The following is a 24,232-nucleotide window of genomic DNA, read 5'->3' as shown; positions in this document are numbered from 1 at the left end:
GAGATATGATGTGGTGAGTGTGTATGGTGCTGGGATTTGGGGAGGAAATACTTTCCCACAGAAATAGGTGCTATCATCCTTGTGATCCCCTCCAAGCAGGACAGTCCACAGGAGGCAGAAGCTTGGAGGCTGAGCCCGAGTGAAAGCTGGGGAGCTCAAGACCAAGAATCAGGTGCTGGATCCACCCCATGGAGGGGACAGAGCAGCCAAGGAGCCAGAATACCCCCAGCTCTTCTCATGGGAGACACCCACAGGCCTCTCCCTCTCTGCCTTTCTCTCCCTGGCTCCAAGCAGCCACCTATTCCCTCCTCAGGCCCTTTAGAATTGCAGATTAGGCAAACAGCTTTCCTACCACTTTGAGTCCTACCCAAATTCTCTTGTTCCTCTTGCCTCCAAACTTCCTGTCCTGGGCACATACCAGCCCCAAAGCAAGATTTCTCCAAGTGTGGTCCAGGGTCTCTGGCTACAGGAGAGAGAAAGTTTTACAGAGCAAAGGGACATGTAGGCAAAGGTTTAAAGGATGAATCATTCAGGAAGGTAGAGAAGGCAGGGGAAAAGCATCACAAGAAGAGCAAGGGCAACATTTCAAACCCAGAGAGGACAGGCTATATTCTGGGATCTTTAAACACCTTGGAATGACTGGGTCTTTAGAGGTCACGAGGGGAACAAATAGGAGGTGAGGATGGCTGAGTGTGGGCCATAGAGTGTTTTAAGTGCCAAAGGCTATGAAGTCGGGCACGATTTCATTATACCCATTTGCCAGATAAGGAAACTGAGGCACAGAGAGGTTAAATTGATTGTCTAGGCCACACAACGAGCACCTGGCAGCAGAAGCAGGACACAGACCCAAACAGTTGGGCTCCAAAGCCCACGCTCTTAATCACTTCACTAAACAGCCTCTCCTGGATTCCATGCCCTAAGTCGCCAGGCGTGGTGGACCTGCCCTTGGGCTCTCTGCCTGGCTAATAGGGCCCTTTATGTCCATTCCAGGTTCTCACATCTGCCACCTGCTGCTCCTTGACCTCCAGGAATATGGCCTGTTCAAGGACCTTCACCCTCCTCTGTGGTTTGCTGGCAACCACCTTGGTTGGAGCCTTCCTCAGTCCTCCTGTAGCTCTGATCCTCGGCCCAGAAATCACCAGAGAAAGTAAGTCTGGTCTCCCAGGCTTCGGCACCATAAGGCAACGGGGCAGGCGGAGCAGCTCTCCAAAGGAAGGAGGGAGCTCCCCACGACTGGGGTGTGCAAGACAAGGCTGGGACCCCAGGCCTAGGTGAGATTTGAGTGGGCAAATTGTAAAGATTGAGAGTATCTATGATCCCAAGAGTCCATGACTCCAAGAAACCCCTCTTAAACTCCATGATTCCAAAACCCACTACTCTGAGGTTCCACAGCCTGCAGAAGGGGTGTGTGGCCCCGAGTGTGATGACGCATCTGCCTCTCCCACTGCCCTTGCCTGAAACCCCACTGGCAGAGCACCTCCTTCGAGTCTGAGTCAGTGTGCAACCAGTCCCCAGAGCTAAGGCCCTGGGCTGGACATCTGGCGGCTCAGGTCCCAGGCACAGCTTTATCACCCTCCAGCTCTGTGGCCCTGGGAACCTCCCTGAGCTTCGGCCTCCTCCTCTGGAAACAAACAAGGGGACCTTCCTCACCAGGCTGCTGGGACTACCCAATAGGCCAGGCAGTGACAAGGACTTCATGAACTCTACGCTCCAATTTCTTAATTCAGGCACTTCCGACCTTGACTCTTTACTGTTGGAGTCTGTTCTGTGCATTCTAGATGTTTAGCCTCAGCCCAGTTGTAACAACCAAAAATGTCCCTAGACATTCTGTCTCTTAAGGAATAGAATCGCCCTAGTTGAAAACCACCACTCCAAAGTGTTGTCCCCTGAGAAGATGATAACATGAGGCTCTGGAAGTCCATTAAGCACTAGAGGCCAGCCCTCTGCATGCTCTGAACCTGGGCCTGGGCTGGATGGACAGGCGTGGGACCAGGTCCTGCACAGCCACACAGGCGCTGTAGCCAGAGGAGGAATCCCAGAGCAGGGGCAGGGAGCAGAGAGAGTTCTGGGTGCTGTGGGGCAGGCAGAGGTGAGTCACAAGCACATGGAGCGGCAGCCAGGAGGAGCCTGGAGATGAGCAGCCATGGCAACCATGGCATAGGTCCCCCCTACACACACACTGCAGAATCTGAGTTAAGGGGTTGTTTGCAAGTGGTTGGTTTTAGAGGTGATCTCAGAAAACACCAGCAGGAGAGTGGGAAATGAGCCGGGTTAGGGCAGGCCAGGTACCACTGGGAGCTGGAGCTCAGTCCCACGGGGCAACTCTGTTAGCTGGGGCCAGTTAGGAGGCAGAAACCACATGGTAGACCCAACCATGAGTTTGTGTACAGAGTTATGAGCAGGGGATCAGAGTCGTGGGGAATTGGCTAATAAAGAAAATAAAAAGAACTCCAAAGAGGATTGGGTAGGGGAAAGAGGCTAATCCAAGGACAGAATAAACTTGGAGGGGGTGAATCCTCCCAGCTCATGGGAGGAGTGTGGCTGAAGCCCACAGGTTGTGGGGAAATTTGCCCAGTTGTCACGGGTCAGAGCTGGTCCACAGTTGGCAGGCTGAGCCAGCAGGCAGAGACCTGCCGGTGAGGAGCTGGTGGAATTCTCTGGGAGGCTGCCCTCAAGGAAGGGGGTGGTTGTGGACTCACTGGGAAGCCTTCTCCAGGAAACTTCCTGGGCAGGAGCTGGGGTGCCCACAGTACTTGTTGGCTGCCCTGGGGGCTGCTGCTGAACTCGCAGCCTTGGGCAATGACACCGCAGGGGCCTGGCTAGAGGAGCACACTGGGGCCAGGAGGGGAAGCCCCCTCCTCCTCCATGGCCCTTCAGAGCCTCTTCTGACAGAGCTAATGTCACACCAGCCGGCGAAGGAGGAATATTTACAGGGCCCATCTCCATTATCACAGAGCAGGCAAAAAGGGTGGTTTTGTTGCCTAGAGGCAATAACACACAGGTACTCTGGGGCACAGCGGGGCACACATACCTGAGCCCTCCTGCCAGGGGTTGAGGGAGCTGGGGTGTCTCTTCACCAGTTCCCATCAGTCACTGGACGAGGGCTGCTTCCTGAGCACCACCGCTCCAGCACTTCTGACGTGCTCTGCTCGTCAGGGCTCCGGCTGCCAGGGAGAGTACAGCCGGGACTAGAACCCAGGGCTCCTGGCTCCCAGGCCCCTGACCTTGCCTCCTCCTTTCTCTGCTCAGCACTTGAACTCTTTGGACAATAAGCCCATAGGATGTGGATGCCAGAGAATTATTAGCAAGTGCGCTTTTGGCAACAAAACAGCCCCAAACAGAGACTTGAGTTCCCTGCTTCTTGGCTCCAGAAGCGTTAGCCGCTGGCTGGTGGGAGGGCTGCAGAGGCTGTCAGTGCTCAGGGGTGTGAATGGTCCACCCCTGCCCGAGCCTCAGCCTTCATGTGAAGAGGACCTATCTTGGCCACCACCTGCAAGGCACACCTACGGTGGAGATGGTCAGGGGGGAGCCATCATACCCACACCTTGTGTCCAGGTCCGAGAAGCCCTGAGCGATGCCCCCTCCCAGCCTGGAGCCCCTTCTTGCCCCTCCTGCTGGACTCTAATCTCTAGAATCTGTCTCCAGGGCTGGCACAGGAGCTGAAGGACCATAATGCTATCAGCGTCCTCCAGGAGCTGCCTCTGCTCAGCGCCATAGGGGAGGAGCCGGCTGGGGGCATCCCCATACTAGGCAGCCTGGTGAACTCTGTCCTGAACCGCATTATATGGTAAGTGGAGCAGGGCCAACTTGGGAGCTCCCTGTCCACAGTTCTGCCCAGGACACACTTTCCACATTTAATTGATCAGTCAATAAGCTCTGGGTCTGACCACAAGGAATGGAGCAAACAAGGCCCCTTCCTCAGAAGCTCCCAGAGGAGTTAAAAACTGTAAGAGAGTCACACAAGAGCCCTAATAGGGTGACTCCAGAGGAAGGTCACCTGGGGTGAGAAAGTGAAGGGATAAGATAAGATGACACTTCTAAGTCTCAGTGACAGGTGAGCCATTGACTCCACGCTCACCAGGAGACAAGAAGAAAGTGGTATTCCAGGCAGAGGGGCCAGCTTGGGGAGAGGATAGTGGGTGAGAGTCATCAGAATGGCTGTTGCTCAAACCCCAAGGTGAGGACTGGGAGGTCAGTAGGGCCAGGTCACAGAGGGTCTTCCAAGTTGGCCCAAGGAGCTGGGGTTCATCTCCTAACTAACGGGAGAGCCATAGAAGTGTTGTGAGCAGGAGCTGGGTGGGGGGAAGGAGGGGTTGTGGCAAGACTATGCTGGGGAAGAGTCAGAGGACAGGTCTTGGGTCCAACTGCTGGCTGGGTACCAGGGCAGACAGGAAAGACGGAGGGGAACAAGTCTGTGGCCAACGCTCAGATGAATCTCATCTCTCCTGCATCCCATCCAGGCTGAAAGTCACCTCAGCCAACATCCTGCAGCTGCAGGTGGAACCCTCTGCTAAAGACCAGGAGCTGATGGTCAAGATCCCACTGGACATGGTGGCTGGATTCAACACGTGAGTATCCCCTCCGCCAGGCACAGCAGGCCTGACGGGTTCATCCACTCATTCCCTCTTTTCCTCTATGCAGGAATCTGGAAAAGAGTTCTAAGCAGAGGGAAGAGCAAAGGCTCTGAGGCAAGAGTACGCTTGCCTTGTTCGAAGAATGGCAAAGAGAGTGGGGAGAAGGAAGGAGAATTGAGGGAGGTGAGGCCAGCAGGCAGCCAAGGCCAGATCGTACAGGGCCTTGTGGACCAACGTGCAGACTTGGCTTTGAGGGAGTAAGATAGGAGCTGTGGAGGGTTCTGAGCAGAGGAGAAACATGACATATTTAACATTTCTAAAGAATTCCTCTGGTTGCTGTATATGAGGCAAGAGCAGAGGCAGGGAGGCCTTCCAGAAACGACGGAAATAATTCAGAGGGAGACGATGATAGCTTGGACCAGAGTTTGGGAGCAGGAAGGTGGTAAGAAGTGGTCAGATTCTGGATATGTTTTGGAGGTAGGAAGAGACAACACGACTTCCTGATGATTAAATGTAGGAGGAGAGGGAGAGAGAGATGAAGGAGTCAAGACTGAATCCAAGGTTTTTGCCTACGCAACTGGCAGGATGGAGTGGCCAGCAACCAAGACAGGGAAGATCATGAGAGGAGCAGGTTTGGGCAGGATCCACAGTTCAATTTTGTACATGCTAAATTTGAGATCCCTGGAAGACACCTAAGTAAGGAGCTGGGTATAAATTTGGAAGCTGTTTGCATATGCAGAGGATTTAAACCAGGAGAGGAGTAATAAAACAAAGCCTGGGACATGCTGGAGTAAAAAGAAGGGGGGGTGGGGGTGAGGAGAACCCAGCAAAGGAGCCTGAGAAGGGAAGTGAGAGAGCCAGAAGACGGAAAGGGACAGCAGGTTTGTTCCAGCCTGGATCTGGGATGAAGCTCACAGCATTGGTCACCGTCCCTCCCAGGCCCCTATACAAGAGCATTGTGGAGATGCACATGGAAGCAGAGGTTGAAGCCACCATCGAAGTGGAGACCAGCAAGGGAGGCAACTCCCAACTCGCCCTCAGCAGTTGCTCCACCAGCCAGAAGGGCCTGCGCATCAGCCTGCTGAAAAAGTGAGTGTGGCCAGCTCCCGCTGGACTCCCGCCGCGCCTGGGAGGGAAGCAGGTGGTGGTCTTGCCCCATTTTACACAGGGAGAGCACTATGCCCAGAGAAAGAAAGGGACTGTCACTCTTGATCTGGAGCTCCTTTCAGAGAATCTGTGATACCAAAGAAAATTCAAGGCATCAGGGTGGAGTCCATAACAGTGGGATTTCAGGCATCATGCCAGGCAGTGGAGCAAACTTTTAAAGGCAGAGAGGAGCCACCTTCCTAGGGCCCCTTAAACCACCCCAGGCAGTTGAGGATGGAACCAGGGTGAAACATGCTCTGGAGTCAGGCAAATGCATCTCCTTTACTATCTGGATGATGCTGGGCTAGTCCCCTCCCTGAGCCTCGCCTTCCAAGCTGCAGTGAGAGGTCAGCTCAGGCCACAGCTCTAAGTAGTCAGCAGAGCGTGTGGCACACAGCAGGGGCTCATAAATATTGTGCTTCCCTCCACTCCCCTTAGCAGGAGAATGGGGAGAAATGCCTGCCATCGTCCCAGTGTCCAGCACAAATTAATTTCTATGACAATCCCTGCCCCTGCCCCCTGAGAACTCTCTGCTACCGTCTACACCTGGCTCAGGGTCTACTCCCAGCCCTGTCTCTAACAGGCCGTGTAACCTTGGGCAAGTTCCTTTCTCCCCTGGACTCTGTTTCCCCTTCTGTAAAACAAGGGAGGGATATTCATCTCTGACCTTTCCTAATCTCTCTCCCTTTCTCCTCTCTGGAAGACTCTCCTTCATGGTCAACCCCTTGGCCAACAATGTCATGAAACTCCTGGTGCCAGCCCTGCCCAAACTGGTGAAAAAACAGGTGAGTGGAATCAGGACCTCCCTGGCCTGTAAAGATTTCTCCCCCTGTGGGGCTGGGTGGAACTGCTAAGGAGCCTGTGTCTCCTTGAGCTGGAAACTCTGGGTCTGGATCATCCTTTCACTGAGATCAAGGTAATGGAACTGCCAAAAGTCAGCCAGGAGACCTTGAACAGTGATGTGCTGATAAACTGTGAATTATTGACTCTGGGGAGGTTGAGATGTGTAGCATTTGCTGATTTCTCTGGTGTAAACATTCCCTCCAAGGCCAATTTCAAGCTCTAATGTGGTGTCACTGAGCAGAGTTGGGAAGAAGCACACCATGGTATGGTATTTCCACCACTAGGATATAATAGATGTAAATAACCTCAAGAGCAAGAAATAATCATAAGACATAGCAAAATAATTAGGAAGTAATGAGTTTTGAGTTTTCATTAACTTTACTTTTAGTATAATTTATTTACACCAAATAATTATTAATTTGTAATAATGTCTGGGCTTGGCACTCACTGGCTCAGAAATTCCTGAAAATTTAACAATTAGCCCTCACAAACCAGTACAAGCTGACTCTGGTATACTAGTGTCTCAAACCAACCTGTCACCCACCAGGTCCTGTTGGCTTTATTTTTCTGAGTCAGTAAACATGAGTCAGTCTCACTCTATATGTCCCTTATATGCTACGGGTAAATTAAAACTCTATAAGTTTATTCATTCACTTTGACCATTGATTTCCACTATAAATTCTAAGACAGTGTGCACAGCAATGGGCCTCCTGGGGTTCAAACCATCTTGTCAAATAATTAATATGGTTTTTACAATAAAACTTTTTTTAAATGAAAGGATCATGTAATAACTGAACAACTTTAGTGGAAATATATCCATAATCCTTCTACTTTAACTTGGCAGCTTCTTTCTTTTTGTGTATTGCACTCATATGTTTATATGGCTGCACTCTATGTCAGTGCTATTTTAAATTACTTAAGTGATATATATTTTCTACACCATTGTACAAAATTCATAATTATTGTAATAGCTTCATCATACTTAAAACTTTACTAAACAATTCCAGAGAGCCTCCTTAAAGGAATCTGAAAGTGAATAACTTTATAAAATTTGGCTTTTCTTACATGAGATAATTTTCCTTTTAAGAAAGCTGTTGTTTTTTTCTACCTTAAGGTCAGCATTTCTTTCAAAAAAAAAAAAGTGGGAGTTTCTTAAAGTAGGACCCAGCTGGAAATTTCTTCCCAGTCTCCATCAAAATCATACATAAACTGGCATCATACTTGAAACACTTAAGACATATTTTTACACTTACGACATTTCACATTTACTAGAAAAGATGTCAAGAACTTGGAATTACATAATGCTCTGTGCATAACAACTGTCTTTAAGGGCGAAGAGCTACATGTAGTAAACAATATAAGATGCCTGGCTTTCTGTTGTTCACCATGATTCACTGGATTTGATTTGATGGTCATATAAATATTTAACTTGATGTGAAGAGAAAGGCACAGCATATTGAAATCTGGTAGGAGCCCATCTAGAAGATGTAAATATGTGGGTCCCAACCCCAGCTGCACATCAGAACCACCTGGGAAGACTTTTTAAAATACAGTAGTGTCCCCTCATCCACGGTTTTGATTTCTGTAGTTTCAGTTACCCATGGTCGACAGGTCTGAAAATATTAAATGGAAAATTCCAGAAATAATAACTCATAAGTTTTAAATCATGCACTATTCTGGGTATCATGATAGAATCTCAGGCTGCCCTGCTCTGTCTCCCCCTGGATGAGAATCATCCCTTTGTCCCCATCCCCACGCTGCCTACACTCCCCATGGTCAGTCATTCGTCACCCTCTTGCTTATCAGATAGATTGTCATGGCATCATAGTACTCGTGTTCAAATAACCCTTATTTTACTTAATATCGGCCCCAGAGTGCAAGAGTAGTGATGCTGACAATTCAGAAATGCCAAAGAGAAGCTGCAAAGCGCTTCCTTTAAGTGAAAGGTATGTACATATAGGATAAAACATAGTCTATCTAGGGATGGGTACCTTCTTTGGTTTCCGGCATCCACTGGGGGGTTGGAATGTAGCCCCTGAGAATAGGGGGGACTATCATACTGGTAGCTGGGCTCTACCTCAGAGATTCAGATTTCATTGGCCTGGGTGGAGCCCCAGCATCCCAGAGGATTCCGGCTTGGATCCTAGAGTATTCTGATGTGTAGCCAGGGTTGAGACCCACTGGTGAGACTGAAGGAAGAGGAATTCTGGGACAAGATGCGAAGGTTGCCAGGGACACCTTGCCTATGAGGAACAGGCAGTCCCTTGGCAGTGAAGTCGGGGGTCTCTGAGCCCGAGTCCTCCATCCCCCTGGGTTCTGGGTTGGCAAAGCAGCTAGGAGAAAGAAATGGGTTTTTCAAAGAAAAAGAACATTTCTCAAATGCAATGTCCTTTCTTGAGAGGTAGCAATGGGTGGTCGACCAGAAGTTTCTTCCACTGAGGAAATTGTACCTGGCAAAATCCCAGAGCACTGCCCTGGAAAATGGGCTGCCTCAAGCAAAGAGCAGTTGCTCTGGGTCCCACAGGCAAGTAAATGTTCAGCCTCCTCCTTGATGGAGCGGGCAAGGCCAGGGCTAGGTTAGGCCAGGGCTTCCACCCGTGGCACTACTGACATTTGAACCAGATAATTCTTTATTGCGGGGAGCTGTCCTGTGCACTGTGGATGTTAAGCAGCATCCCTGGCCTCTACCCATAGATGCCAATAGCATCACCTCCCAAGTCGTGACAACTAAAAATATCTCCAGAAATTTCCAAATGTCTCCTGGGGGACAAAATTGCTCCCTGATGAGAACTGCTGGCCACCTGGGAGGAGCTAGAAACCCACAAAGGACACAGAGAGATTGCTCCCAAGTCTGGTTCGGTCTGTCTTGCTGGCCTCTGGCCTAGAGTCTGGCGTGCAGAGGGAGCTCCGTAATGATGTGCCGAATAAGTGAATGAAGGAATGGCTCCTCCATCCGCCTCTCACCTCTCGTGGAAAACACGGGCTCTCGGGAACAAGAGGAGGGGTCTGATGGGGAGGGCACCTGGTGGGCCAGGCACACGCTGGGCATAGGACAAGGGACAAAGATCCCATGTTCACTGGGAGCCAGAGGGTGGGGTCGGGGGGTCTCTCTGAGCAGCAGAGTTGGCCGGGGAGTGGATGCACCACTGAGTCCTCAACCCCACGGACAAAAATCTGGCTGGCCATGAGCACAGCAGTGGGGCTCAGGCCACGTGGGCCGGGCATGGGTCACTGTGGGACCCCCTTGCCCATGAAACGCCTGCATCTGTGCTGTTACAGCTGTGTCCCGTGATCGAAGAGGCCTTTGAAGACATGTACAAGGACCTCCTGCACCTGGCGAAGAGTGAGTGCACGGCTCCCTCCTGCCTTTCCCTTTCCTGCCCAGCGGGCCTCCAGGCCTGGCTCTGCCCCCAGGCACCTCCCAAGCAAGGCCTGAGCAGCCGTGGGAAGCGTACCCACTGCCCCCTGCCTGGGATGAGCACACGGGGAGTCCCTTCCCATCGCACCAGTGCCTGCCACGGGCAAGTTTCCACAGGAGCCAGCAGGTGCCCGGACAAACCTGAGTTCAAGTCCCAGCTCTCCCGCTGACTTGTCCCGAGACTGTGGGAAGCCAACTCTGCCTCTTTAGCCTCAGCTTCTTCATCTTTAAAATGGGGCTTATACATCCCTACCTCACAGGCTTGTTAGTGAGGATCGAAGGTTCCAGGAAAGGTCCAGGCACTCTGGCTGCACAGAGAAGTGTTTTCAAACATGTGCTGGCTGGCTGGCTGGCTGGCTGGCTGGCTGGCTGGCTGGCTGGCTGGCTGGCTGGCTGGATGGATGGATGGATGGATGGATGGTACAGCAACCACTCTGGGCTTAGAGAAGAGGGAACAAGGGAAGCGACCAGTTGTGTGCTCAGGAGAGAGGTCACTTCTTGAGAGTAGCAGAAACAGAAGGTCATGGGCTTCTCCCCCACTTCAGATTTCTGCTGTGCTCAGACATCTCTGCCTCCCCGTGGGGGTGGCGGGAGGAAGAAAATTCTCTTGTCTACTGTTTGGGGATCCAAAACGCTCATCTGGAGGGGCCACCAGAGGAGTGAGGGGAGAATGGAGTCGGTAGCACTGGGCACGCAAAGAGCAAATGCTGGGCTGGGCGTTTTATATACACCGTCCGGCTGGAACCTGAAGTAGTGATCATTACCCCACTTCACCGATCAGCAAACTGAGGCTCAGAGAAATTAAATCATTTATCCAAGTTCACAGAGGAAGTTAGTGATCGGGGAAGACTTAAAACCCAATTCTTCAGATTTCAAGTGTGGTGTAATTCAGATTCAAGCCAACTTTACCAGGTACTCGTCCTATGCCTGTGAAGCTGGTCTTACTGTATTACACCCCCATTTTAAAATGAGCAAACTGAGATTGAGGAGGGAAGAGACTACCTAATGCTACTGTGGCTAGAACAGAAGTCTGTCTGGCTCCTCTGCCTCCCAGGGTCAGGGCAGGAATTGGGGTGCGGGGAGGGGAGGGAGTGGAGGAAGTTCAAGGACCTACTCCCCACACACCCCTGCATCCCCTCCTCTGCCCATCCCATTCTCTGCCCCACAGTGAGCGCAGCTGAGACGCCACCACCCCCTCGCGGCCAAGTGGGGAATCCCAAGGCAAATATGTGCCATCCAGTGAACAGATCCAGATCTGCCTGGGTACAGCTCAGTCTGGTGGGGAGGTGGAGAGTTACAAGCAAGGGCAGCTTTGTTCCAAACCAGGACATTGGCATAGGATCACTGGGTTCAAATCTTTTCACAGTATGAGCAAATCGTTTCATTTTTCTGAGCCTCAGTTTTTGCATCTGTAAAATGGAGGTAATAATAGGACCTAGCTCCTAAGGTTATTGTGAGGATTAAATGAGCTAACACATGGAAAGGTTTAGCACAGTTTAGCGCTCAATATATGTTTAATAAATGTCAGCCATTATCATTTTCATCACTGTCATTATCAACATCATCATTACTCCTCTCCTCTCTACTTACCCCACCCCATGCAATAATGCAGCTATAGCCAAAAGCAGCCCCCAGACAAGCCCATCCAATACTGCCCTTCACCCTCACACAACTTTCTTGTCCCTAAGCAGTGCCTGTTTCCATCGGTGATGACCACCTGGAGTTTGACCTTCAGTCTTCTGCCATCAAGGGCGATGCCATCCAGCTCAACCTGGGGGTGAGTGTCATGGGACCTTGAGAGTACATCATTGGGGGTATCATTGCTTTTCTCTGACCACCCAAGGACAGGCACCACGGGTCTATTTCAGGGGAGAAAACCCTGGTCATGGTTAAGACACACAGGCTGATTTTTAAAAATCTCAATAGGCTGAGCATGTCCCATGTAAACCATTCTGATGGAGAAAAAACAGCAGATAGAATCTAAACGGCAAACACAGAACGTCAACCCTGGTGATCTGTCCTCCAACCCTGATTTCCCCAGTCACGAGCCAGAGTGTTTGCACTGGGGCTCAGCCTTTCTCTCAGGCAAACCCCTGCCAACTCCCAAACATCTGGTTTACCTTGCAGCAAGAGCCCAGGATCAAAACACATCATTGAGATCACACAGACCTAAGTTTCTCTCCCAGCTCAACCATTGCCTGGTCCTGTGACTCTGCGCAAGTTTCTTCACCTCCCTTAGCCTCAGTTTTCTCATTTGTAAAATGTAGATAATGGTAGTCACCAAGGAGAAAATGAAATGGGGCTGAAGACTGGCAGGCAGGAGGACCCCAGTCAATGGAGCTGCATACACACTGGGGCTGGACTCCCTAAGGGACCAGGCCAACCTGGGCAGCTTGTATCCCAGACCAGTTTTCATAGATCTTTTGGCAAACTGCAACATCAAACATTTCCATCAACTGTCTTGCATTTTCATTTTCCCTTCATCCAAAGGGTTTGTGAGGTTATCTGAAAAGTTGAAACCTAAATGCCAAATAAGATATTTAAGGCTTAAAAAAATCAGAGATTATCTGAGGGGTGCAGGTGGAGTAGATGTTGCTAGGCACCTGAGATAACTCGTCACCTACAGCAAGGCACTGAATTCCAGGCTAAGCTTCCTGGCAGCAAGTTCAAAAAGAGAAGCAGGCTGAGTAGCACTATTTCCTTTCAGGTTGTTATTGGGAAGCTGTGGAGTTAAAGCTCTGAACCAACTCTCTGCTCTGTGTCTCCTTAGGCCAAGTTGTTGGACTCACAGGGAAATGTGACCAAGAAGTTCAGTGAGTCTGTGCCTTCCCTGACAGTTCCTGACCTGGACAGTGCCCCTTTCAGCCTCACTGTGAGGCAGGATGTGCTGAATGCTGCAATAGCTGCCTTGCTCCCTCCAGAAGAATTCATGGTCATGTTGGACTATGTGGTAAGCCTTGAAATGAGACAGAAGATGAAGCCAACTCTACTGCATCATGGGAATTTTCTGACTCAAAGGGGGTGCAAGGACCCCTAAGCCCCTGGGCCTGAATCCTCTATCAGGCTCAGTTTAAACCCCTCTAGTAATTGAGAGCTCCCCTCCCTCTTCTAACAGCCTCTGCCTCTGCATATAGTCCTAAAGCTGAAACTTTTCCTGTAACATCCAGCCCCTGTCCTACTTCTTCCCTGTGGGATATGACACACCTGCTTCTTCTACCAAATAACAGTCCTGTTGAAACAAAGGGCATCTTAGATACTCTTCCACTGCTGTCCACTATGGGGCCGATAGCACACATTACTGATCAATCAGGGTCCTCCCTGTTGAGCCTAGATGCCCACACAGCCTTGGAATCCTTATCAACACAGCATAGCAGGCAGCCACAACTGGTCAACCAGGGTGTGCCACCTCCTTTAAGGTGGCTGATAGGGAAACTGAGGCCCACAGGGGGAAAGGGTTGGCCCAAAGTTATAGGAGGGTGTCAGAACTTAAAGTAAGCTGACAGACAACAGATAACCAAGCTCTTGAGGACTAGAACTCAGATAAGGGGCTGAAATGGTAAGAAAAGAGGAGTGGTCGCCAGCATCCACGTTCATGGCTATGGTAAGAATTGGATCACTTTTCTGTGCTCTCCACAAGCAGTGAGCTGCCCACAAACCCACCAACAACAACAACCCACAGTACAAGTCCAAGCCAGCAGGGACCCCATGCCTCACAGCAAACATAGAGCTGTTTTCCACCAGTGACAAACATGTAGCCTGTACACCAGGCCCACCCAGCTTTTCCGGGGTTCTGGGGATCCCAGCAGTGAGGCTGCTGTGGGTGTGTCTCCCCCTCCCCTCCAGCTGACCTGCTCTGACTTTCTCTCATCTTCAGCTCCCTGAGCTGGCCCGCCGGCTGAAGTCTAAAGTCAAGGTGATCAGTGAAAAGGTTGGTCCATTGGCTATCTGCAGCTTGATGGGTGTTTGCTGTGGTCTGACCACTGGCCTCTGGGGAATAAAAATGTGTGTGGGACCACTCTCCTTCCTTCTAGCACCGGTGACTTTTACAAACCAGTCCCTGTCCTCACGAAAATTTCAGTCTAACTGGACAAGTTGACCAGAATCAAATAATCACACATAGTATTTCAGTTACAAAGGACAGATTCTAAGGGTCATGAGAGCATTACTGGGGCACCTGATAGAGTCCGGGGAACCAGGGAGGTCTTCCCTGAGGGAAGGGTATTCCAGACAGAGGGAGACGAGAAACCAAAGGCTGTGAGATGGGGAAAGCAACAATCTATTCCAGGGTCTGAGAGGACAGTGGCCAGAGCAGAGAGGAAGCAGGGAGGCCAGGAAGTTGGGCACGGGCCAGGCCACATGGGACCTGTGGGCCATGGTGAGGCACTGGGGAGGCCACATGCAGGTCTGATGTCCTTCCAGGCTGCGGAAGCGCTGGGGCGCACACAGATTGTGAAGATCCTAACCCAGGAGGCCCCAAAGCTCGTTTTGAACAGCGGCGCTGCCCAGGTGGCCCAAATGATCGTGCTGGAAGTATTCTCCAACAATAAAGTCCTCCGCCCCCTCTTCACCCTGGGCATTGTGAGTACAATTGCCTGTGACCTTGGCACCAATCTGGGGGACCTACACTGTTTCTGTTCACCCCTCTTGCTTTCCTAAATGTCTCCATCACTCTTGTCACCCAACAGAATTGGCGTAGGAAGCTCTAAACCCAAGAATAAGGAGCTTTGGGGGCCCAACTCTGACCCTGTAACTTTAGTAGTCAGGCCTTTGTACCCCCTTTTCAGTCAGTTACTGGCCACCAACAGTCCCCAGGGGCAGGAGGGACTTAACTCCCAGCAAGGCAGCTCTGCTCAAGCAAGAGCATTTCTCCAGAGAAGGGGCGACTGTAGACTGTTGGCTGCAGCACTCAGCGGTAGAGGGATGGATGCTCTGCCTTCTAACGGGGATCTGAGTGGGCCACCAACTGCACCCACTACAGAGGCAGAGCGAAGAGAGAGACAACTCAGGATTGATGGTTGGCTGTTAGAACCATGCTTAACCAAGGAGTATGGACAGGGCCTGGTTGTTGTAGGAGGCTAATGTTGGCACCATCCTTACACAGTCACTACGTACAGCCATGTGGGTTGTCCGCACGCAATTTCAGGGGTGCCATTCACAAAGACTACAGGAGGCACAGTGCCCTAGCTTCCCGTATTGAAGGATATTCTGATCCCCTACCAGCAGTGGGACTAGATGCCTGGGTGACCTAGCGCCTCCATGGCCTTTGGCAGGCACTTCTCAAAAGGCCATCAAGCCCAGGCCTGCAGGACAAGATTGTTCTCTGGGTCCAGCTCACCTAGAGCTGGAGCCAGGCACTCTGCCCTCAGGCTCATCCCAGCCCACAGGTCAAGTTGATATATATCTTTGGCTCTGGTATTTGAGACCTGACTTTGCTTCTGACCTTTCTGATTATAGTAACAGTTAACATTACCAGGTTACTGATCTTCTTTGAGCCTCAGTTTCCTCACCTCTACAATGGGGTAAAAATAGGAGTCACTTCATAGGGTTGGGAGGACCAAAAGAGAAAATCATATAAACTTCTTAAAACTGCTGGACACACAGGGAGGGCTCCATGCATATTATACGGCTGCTGACAGCATTGTCAGCATCATCACTCCCCACAGCAATCCTATGTGGTTATCTGTTCAATGCAGAGTGGGTAGAGGCACTATCCCATTTAATAGATGAGAAAACGGAGGCCCAGAGAGGTCAAACCCTTTCCCAAGGTCACAGAGCCAGTAGCTAAGATTCAAGTGTCAGCTTGACCCCAGAGACTCCTTGCAGAACCCCATGCCCCACTCTTGATGCACTCTCTAAAAGAATTGGGGCCTGGGCTTCTCTCTTGTTGCAGGAAGCCAGCTCAGAAGCTCAGTTTGATCCTAAAGGTGACCAACTTAAGCTCCACTTAAATACAATCAGGTAAACATGTAAATCATTGTGAAGAGTCCGGTGATGAAAACAAGTCCCACCTGGTGAGCATCCAGTGACGGCTACTCCAGGACAGGCAGAAAGGCTGCCTTACCTGGACTGTCCTGCTGCCGAGGACTCAGTGTGAGAGACAGAGAAGGAAAGGGAAGTGGTCTTGCAGCAGCCACGAGGTAGGCTGACCTTGGCCACAGGAACAGCCTGCCCAGCATTATCCCTCGGCCTTGGGCGGCCCATTCTGGACACCTCCAACACAGAGGCAGTGACAGTCACAGCCAGATGCTGAGCCCCCATGGAGCCCAGAAGCACAGGGCTCCAGCTGCCTTCTGCGCCCCTGCCTGCTCTCCCCCACCCCGCCACCCTCCTGCTGCCCCAGAGGGAGTTCAGGGGCTACGAACTGGAGCCTGCTAGGACAAATCAAGTCCATGGATGTGTTCTGATCAGCCCACATAGGGTTAGGTTTTTTTAAATATAAATGAGTTGCCAATATATAAAAATCAGAATTTCTGGCTGTCGTGGGCCTGTATTCCTACATGGCAGGAAACAGTTGAGCTTGGAATCGGGTATCCCCTTTAGAAAAAGGCCAAGCTCCCCTGTTCAGCATGGTCCTCACTCCTGAGAACGATTTTTATGTTCTTTGGGCAACTGTTTGTTTTCCGTCTCCCCATCCCACCCCCAATTACAATGTAAGTTCTATGAAGCAAGAATTGGATTTGGTTCACTGCTGTGTCTCCAGAGCCTGCACTGTGACTGGTACATAAATAGTTGAATGAATGCATGAATGGGTGAATGAATGGGACTTGGCCATTCATGGGCATCTTCTGTTGCAGCGCTGATCGGGTCCACGTGATGAACGCAGACATTGCCCTGTTCGACGTAAGTAGTAACAGTTTGTCCCTGGGGACACAGAATAGCCCAGGATGGTCATTTCAAAAGGAGACATTGCACAGAATGTTCTTTCAGTAAGGTCCCCATGGGCAGCCCTAGAGTGGGCTAGCCGGCCTCCACATTATCAGCCACAAAGTCCAACCTCCTGGTTCAGGCGTTTACTACTGTATGCCAAACATAGCTGAGAATACACACATACAGACACACATACACACTCACCTTCCTTCTGTAAAGTTTTGACTCAAAATTAGGAAACAAATCTCTATTCACAATCACATAAACTCATCTCAGCGAACCTGAGCAGCCCTTTCCCGCTGGTCCTCAGTTTCCTCATCTGAGTTGGACTAAATCAGAGACCTGAAATTGGCTGAATCCTGTCTTCTGACACAGTGTGGGTTCTGGGGCTTTGGTGGGTTTGGTTTTTTGTTTGTTTGTTTTCTTTTGGGTTTTCTTTTGGTCCTTATGTTTTCATATTGTTTCTTAATTTTTCTTACTAATATTTTTAAATGGGGAGGTTTCTACCCAAAAATCAGGACTTCTGGCTCCCCTTGAGAAGTCAAAAGCTCAGGAAGCACAGGGTTAAATTTCCTTGGGGCACGTTCTGCTGGAGCCCTTGAGAGTGAGGGGTGAGGGGGTTCACCCTTCTAATGCACCCCAACCCCCTCACCTACTGGACCCCAGGGCGAGCTGGGTTTGTGTCACCCCCAGGAGCCCTTGCAGCTTCAGCAGGGGACTTGGGATTGTGGCATCTCTATCAGCCATCCTCACCATGGGGCTGGGCTATGACCATTCTAGGAATGACTGGGAGGACTTGGGATTCTCAGCCAGGCTAACAATGCCCCTTCTCTCTCACAGCCAGAAATTCTGAAAGACCTCGTCGCCGACATCCTGGCAACCCTCCTGCTGCCAAATGAGAATGGTGCGTCCCGCCCGGCCACTGTGGTTAAGTGGTTAGAGCATCAGCCCGCACACTGAAGGGTTGTGGGTTCAACTCCCAGTCAAGGGCACATACCTGGGTTGCAGGTTCACTCCTTGACCCCGGTCAGGGCCCATGCAGGAGGCAACCAGTCGATGTATCTCTCACATCGATGTTTCTCTCTCTCTCCCTCCTCCCTCCCACTTTCTCTGAAAAGCAATGGAAAAAAATGTCCTCAGGTGAGGGTTAACAAAAAAAAGAGAGAGAGAATGCTGCATCCCTTTGCTATTCATCCCCCCATTTCCCAGGGCTTTTGGGGGTGGGAGTGTTACTTCTCCTGCGCGAGTCTCCATGTGGGGCCCCTCTCATTCATTTCCCAACCTACTTCAAACTCCACCTCTCCAGGAAGCCTTTCCAGTCACCCAGCTGGAAATGAGCTCTCCCATCTCCAACTCCCTTTGCTGGTGCAGAGCGTAGGCATGCAGAGGAAGCCGGCAATGCCTCACAGCGATGACAACAGAAGACAGAGGTGTAAACAGACAACGAGAGCACGCTCGATGTGCCTCAGACAGGGCTGGGTCAAGTCTTGATTCCGCTCTTGCTGGCTGCCTGGCCTTAGATAAGCTGCCTTATTCTGAGCCTCAGTTTCTCCATTTGTAAAATGGGGAAATAAGAGTACTTCCGTAAAGAAGATGATGTTTGTAAGCGGCAGAGGGGGGCTGCCCAGCACAGTTGGGGCTCTGTATTTCTCCGCCATCACTGTTGTTGGCACTGTTATTTGTATTAGCAGTGGAGGAAGCTGAGAGAAAAGGTAGACTTGCTCTAAGCCTCGGGTCATGGGGGTGGGGAAAATTGGTAACCTATGCCAACCTCACCTTTTTCATTTCTTTATTTTATTAGAATGGGAAATCTCAGCTTCCACACTTCTGCTGTAGATGGTGGGAGGCCCTGATGGTTCCTAAGCAGGCGCGTGAGAGGGTATGAGGGTGCCCTTTGGAGCAGCCAGAAGCCAGAGCTGGAGGCAAAGGTTAAGGACATGAGGCTGAGTGGATGCTGGGCAGAACAGATGAGCAGAGGCAAAAGGAACAGTCTGAATTGGGCATGCCAGGTCCCATGTCCCCCTCTGGGAACTGTGAGCTTGCCCACAGCTGCCCAGACCCACCAGTTTCTGACCACATTTGTTATTTCAGGCAAATTAAGACATGGGATCTTACTGCCGATTATAGATGCCTTGGGAATCAGGGAGTCTTCAATATTTATGACCAAGGTGAGTGGTTAAACATCCTGCCCCAGGGAGGGCACAGTCACTGGGGAGCCCTGGGCTGGGAGGTATGGGGTGTGCTCCAATCCTGGCCCTTCTGGTCACCCATGGGGACTTGGGCAAGACCCTTCTTCTCTCAGGGCCTCACTTCCTCGTCTGTAAGTAGAAGAATGCAACCATCCTTGTCTAGGGTCAATACACTTCCAGATTTTCCCACCCTACCTGTCATTCATTTGTTCATTCATTCATTCATTCATTCATTCAGTAAGGCCTAGCACAGTAGATGCTCAATAAATTCTTATTGAGCATATGGCACTCCTTGGCAGCTGCTGGAGATAGGAGCTGTAGCAGCCTCATCCCCAACCCAAAATGTTATCATTAATAATATTTAATAGACCATAATCATTTTGTGCCAGCACTGGGGTATCTTGCTCAGTTTTCACAATCACCCTATGGGGTACATCCTATTGTAATCCCCATTTTACAGATGAGGAAACTAAGACTGAGAGATGGCAAGTCCATTTCCAAGGTCACACACCCAGTAGGTGACAGAGTCAAGATGTGCACTCAGCACTTGCCCTGATAACCCCCTGCTTTGGGCCCCAACCTCCACATGAGGTGGTTCCATCTCAATCAGCTGGCTATCAGGCATTTACTAAGCACCTACTGTGTGCCAGGCACTGATCACAACTGTGAACAAAAGGGACAGAAATCCCTGCCTTCTTGGAGTTTCTAGTCTACCCTAGAGTGGCAGAAGCATTGAAAGCAGAAATATTAACAATTAAGAACATCCACAGGTAACTGTCCACCCTTCCACGGCCAGGGTGCCCAACCAAAGGCCACGAAGGCACTTCGAACCAAACCTATAATTCTTATTAGTCCCTATTTGCCCAAAGTTATGGATTGATACCACTGGATTCCTGGGCTTTTTAGTTCCAGAGCAATCCCCAGAGGAAAGGAAGTCTCAAAAATGCCCCACTTTACTAGAGTTCAATTTGGGGGAAGGGTAGGCGGCTTTGTCAACAAGCATCAAAGCCAAGTTGATGCCTGACTTATTGTCAGCTTCCCACCTGGAAATCCGTGTCCATCCTTCAGCTGGGTTATGTAGACTAATAAGAACAGTGCTGCCGATGGTACCAAGGGAGGCTGGGAGTCTAGACTCAGGGACCAGAGGACTGGTTCAGATCCCAGGGCTGCCTCTCTAGCCATGGAGCCTCAGGCAGGTCCTCTGGCCGCTCTGAGCCCAGCTTCCTCATGCATAAAGCTCAGCAGATGTCTGCATACACAGGTCATGCACTAATGGACTGGATTACAATGATCCGTTTGAAATAGCAGCGGTTTGTTTATCTAAAGCACACACTCGTACTTCATTCATGTTGGATGCACAACTGGCTGGAGCTTGGTTTATTTCACGTATCTCTTATTATGGGGCATTTAGCAACTGTCTTCTTTTTTTTTTTAATCAACTTGCGTCACATAGTTCATCACTTACAGTTTGGGTTGGAAAAGCATCATTTCATTCTTTGGAACTGTTTCCAAATTTCCTGCTTTGTGCTATTCATTTGTTTTGGACTAACAAGCACATTTATTTCCTTTTTATAGCTTTATAATATAATATGTTTTAAAATCTAGTCGGACAAATAAGTGGTTTGATATGAGATAAAGCAAGTCTGGTTTTAGAAAGTTAATAGAATCTAAGGGATGAGTATATAAGTGTTCAGTATAACATTCTTTCAACTTTACTGTATGTTTGAAAATGATCAGGATAAAATGTTGGGGGAAATCTAATAGATTAAGTTCTTCATATCCCAGTTAGTTAAAAAAAAAAAAAAAAAGCCAGAACCTACTCCTTTGACCCTTCCAAGAATTCTGTATGAGTGAGTTCAGGGTCATAACCCCCAATGCCAGTGGTCATTTTGAGGAAGACAAACCAGCATAAATCACATGGCAGGAGGTAAAAAACCCATTTGACTTTTCTCCTCCAATTCCAGGACGCTGTTGTGCTCACCCCGTTCCCTCCTGGCACTGTGGACCCCTCTCCTATCTTCTAGTGAAGATTTGGACAGTGGCACCCAGGGCAGGCTGGCTCCCAGTGGAAACCAGCTCTGTAGGTGTCCCTCTCTGCAGTAAATAAATACTTGTCTGTGTATTCTGCAGTCTGGAGTGTATCTTTGTCCCAACTCAGGAGTTATCGTGCCCCTGGCAGGCTTGGGGGCTGGACATCCAAGCCACATCTGGGTCATGTTCAGGTCCTTCTGAGCCAATCTGGGCCACACCCGAGATATGTTTGGGCCACATCAGACCACATGTGAATAATATCCAGGGTCTTGGCCGCCTTCCTGGGCTTCAGGAATAAGAAAGCTGGTTTTGCCCTCCTGCCTTCTCTGTTGGCCTTAAGACGCCCCTTATAATGGGCCTCTTGGCCAGGGTCACATGCTTTGTTGATCTTGGCAGTGTGGTGGGTCTAGGGCTCTCTGAACAAAGTGACTCTATAGGCAGCTTTGAGTTCTGGCCTGGCCCCCCTCAATAGTTGTTTGACCCTGGGATGTGGCTTCCCCTCAGTGGACCTCAGTTTCCTCCTCTATAAAATGGGGAGAATCATAGTCCCAATATTGGAGTGCTGTAGTGAGGATGAAGTGAGAGAGAATGGTTCCAGACACATGGGTGGGGCTAAAACAATGTCATATGTAAATGATGTCATCATCACTGTTATTACCTGCCCTCCAAGATGTTGGGTCTTATCACTGAAGGCGCTTCCTGCTTGGACAGCAACATGACTACCATTGTCTCCCTGACCTCGCTGATGCCAGCAGGTTCAGGACACACAATATGGGCCCCTGTTCTCAAGACTCAAGGCCCAGCCTAGCACACAGAGCCCTTCAGTTACACGAGGGGCCTTGCAGGAAGGATTGGGTGGGCATTTCAGAAAAAGGCGTTACTCAACTTCAGGGCATACACAGGCGTAAGAACAGCTCACAGTCTGGAAAGGCAGCCCAGATGGAGCTTCTACCTGCAAGACACAGGCCAGGCCATGAGGGACAGGGAGGGGCCAGGATAAGACCCTGCACAAGGCACTTACACCAGGGCCAATGAACACTTACTGGGCAGTTGCTGAGCTCCAGGCCCTATGCTGCAGCTCCCCACGCACCGCAGACTCCCAGTCACTCTTAGTGCTCTGTGTCCCCACACATCACAATCCATTCTTTTTCTAAACCATATTAAATCTGGGTGTGAACCCCCACTCACAGGGTGATGGGAAAGTCCATCTCCATCTGTTCTGGGGTAGGTCTCTGCTGGTTCCCTAGAGTCATACAAGGATCTGTTGGGGGCTTCTGAGGAGCCTGGAAGATGGGGCAGAGCCTATGGCCTCGGGTCCTATCTGGTGCTGATGAAGGGGCCTCTGTCCCAGCCGGTGTGATCCTCTCGGAAGTGAGCGGCTCCCACACCCGGTCAAGCTGGAGCACTTCTCCCAAACAGCCAGGATCGTGGCCCCAGGTTCCAACCACCCACAACCTCCGGGCTTCCTGGAGGTTAGTAGATAAATAACCCCACTTCCTCACCCCGTGGGGAAAGGGAACAACTCCACACTAGCTCCCACAACAGCCCAGTGGGACTGAGCCCCAGGTGCCCCTGGAGTCACCTGCTTGATGACACACCTCTATGGGCTGTCTCCTCTCACTTTCCCCCTCCCCCACCAGTGTCTCCTGGGATCACCTCCCAAATCAGCTACCTGCACTCAAATCCTTCTGGGGAACCCAAACCAAGACAAGGACCTGCTCTGCAGGTACCATGCTAAGGGTCTGAGGGACCTTCACTCGCCCCGCCTTTCCACACAGCCTGTAGCACCCCCACTTGACTAATGAGGAAGCTGAGCCTCTGACTCCACAACTACCAAGCAGCTGCTAACCATCACCCCACAACGCCTCCTCCTACTCTCTGTAAGTGCAGCACTCCCCCTTGGGGCTCCACCTCCCCTAAAGGAGACGGTGTCTTCTGTGCCACCTCCTTCCGTTTGAGCCCCGAAACACAACTGCCACCCATACACCCCTGAGACAGAAGCCCCCAGATCCAGAGCTCCAAGACCCTACCCTTGCTGGGCTGGGGGAGGGAAAAGCCCTCTGCTTCTCTCTGAGTCTCATTAGCCACAGCAAATAAAAACACTAAGTGCTACCTCAGTAGCCTCTCGGCCCAGCAGGAGCGATTGTCTGTCTCACAGATGAGAGATGGAGGAGCTCAGCCAGCGGACCGGGGAGCCCAGCCTCGCCCGCCTGCCCGGGCTCCCCAGCGGACCCCACAGCGGCGCAGTGACCCATTTCTTATTCCTCAGTAGAGCAGGGACGACCCACAGCCTGTTCCCTGAGGGCTACTCGGGTCCCAGCACGGCGTTGTGCACGGCCTGTGGGCTTCACTGTCCCACTTTACAGATCAGTAAACTGAGGCCCAGAGAGAGGCAGTAATGGGCTTTGTACCTCTCTGAGTCCTTCCCAGGGCTTCCCTTTTATGGGGGAGACCCCCAGGAAATCTCCTCTCAGCAGAGATGAGTCAATGAGGTAAAACAGACCAATTCAGTGAGGCTCTGGTCAAATTTTTCTCTCCTGTCCCATTTAGAGAAGCCAGATTTTGAAAGGGAGGCCTCTGAGCTTCCACCAACATCAGACCCCAGTGACTCAGATGAGAAAATTAATGCCAGAGCCTTCCTTTGCCCTAGACACTAATGAGGGGGACTGGCCATCTTTTAAAGCATTTTGCCAATCAAAAATGATGCCGAGATTCTAGAATAAGTACATCCCATCTAAAATATGCTCCTAAATCATACTATCATCAGCCATTTGCTTTTGATATTAGCCAAAGCGAGAATTTCAGAACTAGCTAACATGGACCTAAGCATTTCCTGGGCATCTGCTGCCTTCCAGAACCTGCTCTTCCACCATCAGACCATCTACCTGGTGTGTCCAGCTGAAAAATGGAGCTTAACACCTACACTGACCACATCTCTGAGCTGGGAAAGGGAAAGGAATTAATTACAGGGAGAATCCTGTGGAAAGCCACCTGGAGATGAATACGCCTGCCATCAAAATAACCACATTGAATAGCAGTGTGGGGGAGTCCATGTGACACAGCCATGCACATTTGCAATGGTGGCACCAGGATACTCACATAGGAGGACCTGTGCATAGCAATTTTGTTGGGAGTGAGGACTTGGGGGATCTTGGAGCCACGTT

At 50.6% G+C, this 24,232-nt stretch overlaps 2 protein-coding genes across 2 annotated transcripts in view; one reads left to right on the top strand and one right to left on the bottom strand.

Moving 5' to 3' along the window:
• The window catches only part of CDK5RAP1 (CDK5RAP1 mitochondrial tRNA methylthiotransferase), a 170,519-nt gene that overhangs the window by 48,347 nt on the left and 97,940 nt on the right, over positions 1–24,232 (bottom strand). The gene's annotated exons all lie outside the window — the stretch shown is intronic.
• Positions 1,033–21,061, top strand: BPIFB1 (BPI fold containing family B member 1). The gene is made up of 15 exons (XM_016200646.2): positions 1,033–1,147; positions 3,646–3,787; positions 4,461–4,568; positions 5,514–5,663; positions 6,424–6,505; positions 9,843–9,906; positions 11,673–11,758; positions 12,752–12,931; positions 13,856–13,909; positions 14,401–14,559; positions 15,872–15,939; positions 16,776–16,821; positions 17,689–17,752; positions 18,940–19,016; positions 21,002–21,061. The coding sequence occupies exons 1-15, from the start codon at positions 1,033–1,035 to the stop codon at positions 21,059–21,061; spliced, it is 1,455 nt and encodes a 484-aa protein (XP_016056132.2).

Source organism: Miniopterus natalensis, chromosome 7 (genome assembly GCF_054644295.1).
Source record: "Miniopterus natalensis isolate mMinNat1 chromosome 7, mMinNat1.hap1, whole genome shotgun sequence".
NCBI classification, from domain to species: domain Eukaryota; kingdom Metazoa; phylum Chordata; class Mammalia; order Chiroptera; family Miniopteridae; genus Miniopterus; species Miniopterus natalensis.
Note: the sequence above shows the minus strand (reverse complement) of the source record. Positions and strands in the feature narration are given on the sequence as shown.

Coding starts and splice junctions, on each gene's coding strand:
- BPIFB1 (XM_016200646.2), top strand. CDS start 1,033: ATGGCCTGTTCAAGGACCTTCACCCTCCTCTGTGGTTTGCTGGCAACC. Junction 6,506..9,842: donor CCAAACTGGTGAAAAAACAG/GTGAGTGGAATC, acceptor GTGCTGTTACAG/CTGTGTCCCGTGATCGAAGA. Junction 11,759..12,751: donor CCATCCAGCTCAACCTGGGG/GTGAGTGTCATG, acceptor GTGTCTCCTTAG/GCCAAGTTGTTGGACTCACA.